The sequence below is a fragment of the Carex rostrata genome, chromosome 10 (assembly GCF_964058835.1).
Source record: "Carex rostrata chromosome 10, lpCarRost1.2, whole genome shotgun sequence".
NCBI classification, from domain to species: domain Eukaryota; kingdom Viridiplantae; phylum Streptophyta; class Magnoliopsida; order Poales; family Cyperaceae; genus Carex; species Carex rostrata.
Window position 1 is genome coordinate 5,302,737 of NC_135927.1, and position 9,774 is coordinate 5,312,510.

The 9,774-nt window shown below is 34.6% G+C and overlaps 1 protein-coding gene across 3 annotated transcripts; it reads left to right on the forward strand.

Moving 5' to 3' along the window:
• Nucleotides 1–9: 9 nt before the first annotated feature.
• Nucleotides 10–8,971, forward strand: LOC144560993 (synaptonemal complex protein ZEP1-like). 3 transcript variants are annotated; one of them, XM_078310213.1, is made up of 20 exons: nucleotides 10–143; nucleotides 507–682; nucleotides 1,270–1,319; nucleotides 1,576–1,783; nucleotides 2,385–2,510; nucleotides 2,781–2,879; nucleotides 3,220–3,896; nucleotides 4,035–4,283; nucleotides 4,685–4,813; nucleotides 4,929–4,997; nucleotides 5,090–5,200; nucleotides 5,743–5,850; nucleotides 6,010–6,120; nucleotides 6,392–6,475; nucleotides 6,864–6,950; nucleotides 7,271–7,333; nucleotides 7,787–7,870; nucleotides 7,952–8,008; nucleotides 8,227–8,334; nucleotides 8,650–8,971. In XM_078310213.1, exons 2-19 carry the CDS (start codon nucleotides 535–537, stop codon nucleotides 8,329–8,331), a joined length of 2,565 nt encoding a protein of 854 aa, XP_078166339.1. In that variant the 5' UTR covers nucleotides 10–143; nucleotides 507–534; the 3' UTR covers nucleotides 8,332–8,334; nucleotides 8,650–8,971. The 3 variants fall into 3 exon arrangements, with proteins under 3 accessions (XP_078166339.1, XP_078166341.1, XP_078166340.1); XM_078310215.1 differs by having other exon boundaries at nucleotides 6,392–6,463; XM_078310214.1 differs by having other exon boundaries at nucleotides 124–143; nucleotides 527–682.
• The last annotated feature ends 803 nt before the right edge of the window (nucleotides 8,972–9,774 follow it).

Here is a 9,774-nt window from a genome sequence, read left to right on the forward strand (position 1 = left end):
TCATTCTAAAAGTGTTCCTTCCTCTTCGAGGCAAAACGACAAAGCGCGAAAGAGAGAGAGAGAGTGAGCGACTGAGCGAGAAAGCGAAATACAGAGAGAGTGAGAAGAATCGATCGAAAGTTCGAAAATCTCGAGTTTGAGCGGTGAGATAGCATCTCTTTCTCCCTTGATTCTATCATTTGGTCTTCTTTTTTTTTTTCTTTTTTTTTTCGTTTTAGGCTTCATTTTCTTAATGCAGAATTGATAAAATCGATGATGCCTGAGCAGATTATCGAGATCGTATGGTTTTACACTCGAAATGCGTCGTTACCTACTTAATTTGCATTTCCTTGTGAAAATTTTCGATTTCCTTTGAGTCTCTGCTTCATTATCAGCAAAAAATGGCGATAATTTCTTGACAGGTTTCTGAACACGGGGGATGGGGAAAGGCGAGGGGATGAAGGGTTTATATGCATGATTATCGATTCACGCTTCATCTTTCTTTACTTTTTTTTTTTCAATTTCAGTGAGAAATCGTGTATCTCAGGGTTTAAGATGCAGAAACAAGGATTTTCAGGGTTTAAGATGAGATCTCTAATCGGATCAGGATCTGGTGCTGTTAGAGCAGGCTACACTCCTAACACAAAGCCATCATTTGAATCAAACTCGTATGAAAATATTGCAAAGATCAAACTCACAGCAGGTTGATTTCTTCCCTCAAATTGAGAAACACTAACTTCATTTCTTATATTATGCTAGTGGATCTAAGTGAATGTTGGAATTTTGATGAGATAATTTGGCAGTGAACCTCTGATTCTAGATATCATGTTTCGTTTAGCCAAGTGCAGTGTTAAACAGAGCATTTATTGGGGAAATTAGTTGAATCATATATTTCTTAATGCACCTAATTTTATAAATGATGTGATTATCATGTGATTTTGTTTAACTTTCCAAAAGGATTGGTCAACTTTTTTGGAACTGTAATTAATGGAATTCTTAGGATGGCCTTCTCATTATTGAAATTGTAAATGAGAAAAAGTACACCTTTCGAATTCAAAATATAATATTGTAACCAGTGCATGTTGTTTGAGGTAATGAAATTTTTCTTCAAGGATTTTGTTAGTTCCTCCAACGACATTTTAATTATGGAAGTTTCTCATAAGATAATCTAGAAACATCATATCTATGTTACAATCTAGGTATTACTTGTACTCTTCATTTGATCAGTGCACTTCATTTTATTTAATGCACAATGTATATGACAACCACTTTGAATGAACTTTATTCCAGAGAGGATGGTCAAGGATCAAGCCTCGGTTAAAACTGACCTTGAAATGGCTGTACGTAATTTTGTACCTTTTTAAATGATTTATCACTATTAGATATTTCCATCAAGTGTTATTGCAAGGTACTGTTCTGGTGTGATTACGATATTTTAGTTTTGTCGAGGATTTTGTAGGATGTTTTGATTCATACTTATCTGCACAAAATACCTTATTGCTTACATTTCACTGCTGAATTCTTGGTTATTCAATGCCTACATGATTCGTCAAATTTTCTTTCGCTGCTCAACTCTATTATATGCAATTTGAGCAGCATGCTAAGCTAAAAAGGGCAACAGAGCAAATACAAACTTTAGAAACCAAGCTCCAACATGCTATAAATGAGAATGCCAAGTTGAAAGTAAAACAGACTGAGGATGCCAAGCTCTGGCTTGGGTTAGATTCGAAGCTCTCCTCCACTAACACAATGTGCGATCAACTGATGGAGACACTGAAGCAACTGGCCAGTCAGACTCAACAAGGTACTACTTAATTAATAAAGAGTAATTATGACACCAGATTACCTGTCAGTTATTTCCTTTTCTGTATTTAGAAAAGAGTGAGGCTATGGTACTATGCATAGCGCACTTTAGTCTGTACTATGGATGCATATCTCCATTTTCGAAGTCCATATGATCGATCCGTTCAGCTCAACATGATCTCAATATGAAAATGTGCTTGGATGCTGAATTTTACATTTTTTAGAATTTTTTTACTATATTTTAGAAATTCTAGACCATTTGAAAGTGGTGATTTTGTACCTATCTAAAAGAATAGTAAAGCTTCTAAAAAATGTAAAGTTTGGTCTCCAAGTACATTTTCATATGTAGATCATGATGAATGGTTTGGATCGACTATTTAGAGTTTGAAAATGAAGATATGAATCCATAGTACGGACCAAATTGTGCTATGCATAGTACTGTAGCCTCACTCTTTAGAAGAATGCTTGGATGTATACCTCATGTGCCTACAGCCAAAGTTCTATTAGTTTCCACAACTTGCTCCTTTGTGATGAAAGTAAGTGCCATGAGCTTTGTGTATTATGGTTGGCTTTGTCAATTAGTTCAAATACACTGTTAACAGCTGAGAAGGATCAGAAGCACTATGAAGAGATGTTTCAACAGTATTCAAAAGCTATGGATGATTTGAAGAATTCGCTTAATGTTGTGAACACAAGGCTGGAGCACTCACAGACTGAGATCAATGATGGTAACTGTTAAATTATTCATGATACATAGCTACCAATTTATTCTCCTTTGTTTGAAATGAATTGCATGAGGTGTTATCACTATACGTCAAGGAGGGTTTGCTGCATTATTGCCAGTATGGTACTGGATTGGTGCATTGCTAGTTATTTACTATAACAAAGTATTTTCCCATATAAAGGCCGATATACACAAATTTTCTCTTCGTTTCACAATATCTGGTCACTTTGTATTTTAGTATGGTGAAGTTGATAAGGTCCTTTAATTTTAACAGGGAAACAAAAGATGTTACAAATGAAAAATGAGAAAGAAGAAATGGAAAAGGATCTCAAGGAGAAGCTACAGGCAACTGATATTGTAATACAGAGAAAAGGTACATTGTTGGGTCCTTGTGATTAACTACTGTAACTTTATGTGGGCAATAACCAGAATAAGCTTTTATTGAAGCCCTAATCATAGATGTAGTATTGGTTTTGTATAAATTGTAATTTTGAAGCATCAATCTTGTCAAATAGTGTCAATTTGCTTCACAAGAAAATAAAAAATGAAAGAGGAATAATAAACTGAACAAATGACACAATGCTAATTAGTTCTTGTTAGTGAAATGGACTCAAATTATACCAAAATCTGGTACTATGATCTGTGGGTTTTATGAGAGCTCATTTCAAGTTGATCTTTGTATCATTGCATGAAGATTTCCTTCCTTTATACAGATTCTGATTTGAAGCACCTAGAGGAGACTGTAGAATCAAACAAGACGCAGCTACAAGACCTGGACTCCCAGCTGAGAAAAATGGAGCTAGAGCTGAAGTTAAAAGAGGATGTGTGTACTAGCCTGGGAGTTGCAATTGAGGCTCTAGGGAGAGAAAAGGCTGATCTATGCCTTCAAAGAGAAGATCTATCTCTGAAATTAGAGAAATCTCATGCGGAGTATAGCCACCTTGAGAGGTCTCTTGTTGTGCTTAGAGACAATACAATCCAACTAGAGAGAGAAAACAAAACTATAGAAACCAATGTCTCAGACCTTCTGTCCTCATATAAAAAGTATTATCAGTTGGTCCAAGAGGAGAAACGCTTAATTACCGAATCTACCAACAGCAAAATCGATGGTATTCAGAAGATGTACATCCAATCTCGAGAAGAAAATAATGGTCTTAATGTGCAAATCAAAGAGCTGAATGGTAAAATTGCTGATTTGGAGAAGATGCAAGAGTTCTCTATGGTACAACATGCAGAGGAATGTCAGCTGGCTGAAGAAAAGATAAAAATAATGCAACTTGAGGTAAAAAATTTAGGTTCTGAGAAGGTTGAATTGGAGAAAACAAACTCGGAGTTACAAGAGAAGGTTAAGCATTTGACTGAAGCATCTGCTGAAGCTGAGAGTCATGTGGTATGTATAAACCTAATTTTTCTCTTGTTTTACTTCCTTTATCATTTGATTCAAATAGAACGAGCATGGTACCTTTGTTTTTTCCTTGTTTTACAATGCATAGCCAATGATATTCACATCTGCAATTATACTTTTCAGCAACAATTATTGCAAAAGATCTCAGATTTTGAATTGGATACTAATGACAAACAAGACAAGATACGCACTGTGTTAGAAGAAAAGGCAAAGGAAATTGAGTCATTTACCTGTGAGGTGACAAAAAGGGACCAGAAGCTTGAAGAGCTCGAAAGCGAGATGGGCCAGCTCAAGGTTTATCTTGATGAGGAGAAACAGCTGCATCTGGCTTCAGTTGAGAGCGAAAAACAACTGGAGGAGAAGATCCTAAAGGTTTCTTTTTCAAAATTATCTATGTGATGTTGTTTCAGTTGGTGCAATTCATGCATGAACCTTGCTTGTTTGACTTCAATATTAGTTAGCAATCTTTAGTTTTGTTTGTTGATGTGTTTAGTACATTGGTGCGCTGTTTGTGTATTGAAGCAACATTACCACAGTGAGGGTTAACTGAAGCAAAAGTAGGTCAAATTGAGCCATGGGAACCATAATTGCTTCTCCACCTTGGAAGTCATATAATTTTGTTGTAGTGTATTCTATCAAACTGGAAATATGACGTGTATTGTTCAGCTGTGTTGCCTATGAGCAATAACTTTCCTTATATTACACTTGGGAGCCTTTTAATATGAAATGTGGTAAGGAGCCTTTTAATATGAAATGTGGTATATTGTCTCCAGATTCAAGCATCACTGACGACAACTGAAGCAGAATTGACTGAGGCAAAGAGGCAATATGATATGATGCTTGAGGTTAAACAACTGGAGCTCTCAAAACATCTGAAGGATCTCTGTCAGAAAAACGATCAGGTTATAATTAAATCTTTATTTAAGCTCATACTGGTATTTGACTTGACTAATACAATCTATCATGTGTATAACTTGGTTGGTGCTTTATAGTTCCTGAGATGGCTTCATTTTGTAGGCAATTAATGAAATAAGGAAGAACTATGAGTCTGAGAAGGTAGAGATTGTTAACATGGAAAAGGCAAAGGTACATCATTTTTTTTTTTTTTTATAAAATTGTGTTGTGGTCACCATGAAGAAAATTGTGAATTTTGCTGTTAATCGGTGAACATTGTTTAGGCTGACAAACTCCTAAAAGAGTTGGAGTCAAAATATGAGGAGAAACTGACACAAAACAAGGCAGATGCACAGGAGAACTTAATTCGTGTTAGAGAGGAGAACATTACAACGGTATGCATACATCATTTTTTGTTATAATTGAACTTTAAAACATAGCATGATTTAGCATGAGAATATCTGTACTAATTTTATTTTCAGTATTTTTTTTTTGGGAAACCATTTATTGTATGGTTTGGCCACTGGGATCTTTTTTTTATTTAATAATTTAGTCTGACTGGCTTTGTTTCATTGTACATATAATCAAGGTTTATGATCAGTTTAGCAGTGGTTGAGATATTTAGCAATGTTCAACCTCATTTGGAAGTGTTGGTACATTATGATACAAATACATCCTTGGGTTCAAATACAAATACAACCTGGACCAATGCTGAATGTTAAACCTGATAGAAAAACAGACTTGATAAAGAAGACAATTTCTAGTGGCCAAAATATGCTTAAATGGTCCTTGTAACCTCCAAATATTTATCCCGTGAGGAGTTACCTTGTTTCCAGATTCTACTAAAATAATGGTCTGGTTCTTGTTGTAAGAAAAATGATCCTTGAAATTGTTTAGTCTATCAATAATTGATGCAATATTTTACTGAAATATGCAGATAAGTAAACTCCAACAGGAATTTAATGAGAAGGAGCTCAGCATTCGTACCCATCACAAGGAAGAATTGCACCGCCTCGAGCTCCATGCTGAAAATGAATTGAGAGATGTTTGTAACAATTATTTACATAAAACATAATTTAGTTGTTTTCTTCAAGGATGAAATTACCGGGTTTGGTACCATATATGTACTCTAGATAGCTATACCTACATGTGTACATAACAAAAGTTGGTCTTTTTCTAAATGGTTATGTGTTAATAAATGCAGAGACTCTCTGCTCTTAGGAAAGAGCATGAAATCCAGATGAAATCCCTGAAGATGCAACATGAGGATGACTATGGAAAGCTGCAGGAGGAGTTGGAGCTACAAAAATCAAAGGTTCTTTGCATATTTTTCAAGTGAAAACATGTATTAATCTGCACAAATAAATTACCCCTTTCATGCGTAAACATGTTGCACAAGTCTAGATTTTTTTATTATATTGTTTGACCATATAGCTGTCCATATTGAAAAACCGATAAAAATGCATGAGTTTCTGGAGTGACGAATAAACCATGACATAATAATGCATGCATGGTGGTATTTGTACTTAAATTTATGAGCATTTTCGATACAAGATAGATTCTAAAGCTACTTAGTTTCAATCCAGGAGGAGAAACAGAGAGCTTTACTTCAGTTGCAATGGAAAGTGATGGGAGATAATCAACAAGGCGAACAAGAAGTAAATTCCAAGGTCTCTCCTATATCTTTCTGCTTTTCCTTCTGTAGAGTTTGGATAGAGGATGCAGCTTAGTGTGTAATTCCACTGTCGATGTCATGGGGGGCGGTCCGGTGCCCGGTCGGAGCTGTCCGATCCGCATCAAGATTCGTGTGAACTCGATCAGTGTGATTCTTATAATTACTGGCACGAATCTTGATGAGGATCGAACAGCTCCGACTGAGAGGCTTGTTTATAGAATTAGGGATACATCCGTCTAAAATGGAATTCTTTGCTTTGACTATCTTAATGAAATGCAATCCTTTTCTTCTGCTTCAATTATTGAGTTGCTTATTTAAACACATGTTTGCATATTCTGACCTTCATGTTAAAAAAATAAACAATGATGTATGTACCTCTGTAGGAATATTCTGCATCTTCAAAGAGGAGAGAATTGCTTGGTAGAAGACAAAGTCAGCGTTCCCTGATAAGTCCAGAAGCCAAAAGGAAGGTAATTATAAAACCTGGAATTTTATTACTCATTTAATTTTGTATAATGTCTTGAAAGATGGCACTGTTATTGTCAAGCATGTAACTTTTCATCTATGACAAAAAAATTTATTCAAAATTGGTTAATTTCTTAATTGAAGCATTTTGAGATCTCAAATGAGGTTTAAATGTCAATATATGAGAAGGAACATTGAAAAGAACCAAAAGGGACTCATACTTTATTCTACCGAATGTGATTTTTTATTACCATCCAGAGCTGAAATGTATTTTTTTTTTTTTTTGCACTAATGACATGTGTGCTGATATATATATATTTAACAGGATTCGAGCCTACCTACAATTTTGCCATCACCAATAACAAGTATAATGAGGAAAGAAAGAAAGGTACTTATTTTGAACTTGTTTCATTATTTCCTTCATGCTAACTTTCAATGAAGCTCTGTTATAGCTTCATTTAAGGAATTTATACATGAGTTCAAATGCCTTGTCTTTCATGTCTCAATCGTGTCTCATATCTTATCTCCGTTTTCAAAGTCCAAAAGTCAATCTGAACTGCTTAAAATGATCTCCATATTAAAATGTGCTCGGAGACCAAATTTTATATCTTTTGGGAATTATTTACTAGTTTTTTGGATAGGTACAGAATGTATGAAAAACAATGATTTTGTACCTCTTTAATAAAAAATAGTTAAAAATTTCCAAAAAAATATAAAATTTGGTCTCCGAGCACATTTTAACATGAAGATTATTTTGAGCAGTTCGGATCGATTGTTTGGACTTTGAAAACGGAAATAAATGTTTGTAACCATGTAATCAGTTTAATGTTTTGGTGTGCAGATGACACAAAAAGAGTATGAGGTCGAAGTAGGTTCTGGTCGTTCCACAAAACGCAAGAAAACAAGGAACTCTGCTGTGTTTGAGGTACAAAGAGATAACTCATTATTGCTTCTCTGGTCTTGTGATGGTTTATTTATTTATGTACGACTTTATCGCTTTTTTTAGGAAACAAATGGTGGAACTCAGAAGTCGGCATTTAGCAAGCCCCCCAGACAAAGTCAGGTACGGCTGTTTTCAATTAGGGTTTTGTATCAGAAAATATCCTTTCTTAAGTATAAAATATTATAGCAAGAGCTATATGATTGGCAGTAAGATGAAATAATGATCACTGGGTTGTACTGCAAGCAATACTGACTTCATTAATTCATAATCTCAACTTGGATTTTGATTTTTTTTTTCCCTTGGCAATAAATCTTTGCTTCATGATGTGATTTATACAGGCCCCTTCTATGGCTGGTGGGACCCAGAAACGCTCGGCAATCGGTGACTTGTTCTCCGAAGGATCTTTGAACCCGTATGCTGATGATCCTTATGCATTTGATTAGATGGTACGTCACTTGTACTTTGGTGTAATTATGTGGTTTAGTCCAAAGGATTTCTGTTTTCAAAATAAAAACACCAAATAATTTGCTGGTCATTTGTCAGTATTGTTAGTTGCACAATAACATCATTAAACCAAACTAAGCCTCTTTCAAAACTTACAATAAACCCCCCTACAATTCTTTGTTGTATCTTTGCATAATCCCAACTGTCTGTTATATATTAAATAAATGCTAACAATTACCAGACTTAAGTGAAAATAATTACCTTTGCAAAATCTACTAATTCAGCTATTTTGAACTAACATCAAATCCTACTTACAGGCCTCAGTATAGATCCTTTCTGATTTCTCTACTTACCGTCTTAAAAAATAAAGAACACATGACAATACATTTCAAATGATACTGGTATGTTGAGCATTATAGCAAAATAATGTAAATAGTATAGATATTCCAATTTGTTTCTTGTATTGCAAGAATATAATAATGCAGGATTGTATCACAGATGTTTTTACTGTACTTAAAAGGACTTTTGTAGAATGTGCAAGTAACGCTAAAATCTTGGGTTGTTGTTTGTTGGAGATGATTTGTAACCATTTTGATGTTAGTGCTATGTTTTTATTTGTGAATAATTCTTTGGAATTTAGTATGCTAGATTGGGGCAAATATTTTAACAGACCAGTTTTGACTTCATGCAGCGCATGACCTATAGAATCAGAGCAGCGCTGCACATTGTTTTTGCGCTGCATGAAACCAAAACTGCTCTGTTAAATATTTACCCCTATTGGTTTTTAGTAACTTTAGCTTCGAGATCCCAGGTCTGTTTTGAAATGCTTTGATGGAATTGTCTATTGTGCGTGTGAAAGTGTATATAGATAATTTGAAAACACGTGAAACAATTTGTTAAAAAATGGTTGTTTCAAATTCTACCGTAATTGTTTGGGAATTCATATCATCTAAGGTAACAGAATATTTATGATTAGACAGGACCAACTGATCAGAATTGCACCAATATTAAAGGAGTTCCGTGCATTCTATCTAGGGTTTGATCGGATGGTCTGGATCTAAATATGGACTGTTTGTTTGGTTAGTTCAGAACTGCTTCACTCCGTTGATTCTTAGTGTTGACGCTATTAATGTAATGGACTTGACAATCAAATTAGTACCCAATTTCGAACTAACCAATTAAGAGAAGTTTGAACAGCATTTAAAGTTAATGAATGATTTTATAAGTTTCGTTGGAACCAACCTTTAATCTAGTAAAGAAGATCAACACCCTCTGTGTGGAGAGATTATGAATTCAAAATTAGATTGGCATTTCTTTATATAAAAATAATAATAATATCAATAATCGGTTGTTTTGATTAAGTACAATTATCTTTTATGGGTAATTATAAGAATAAGTTTTTGCTGAGTCATTATTCCTAGATCTATTGGTTTAGTATTATA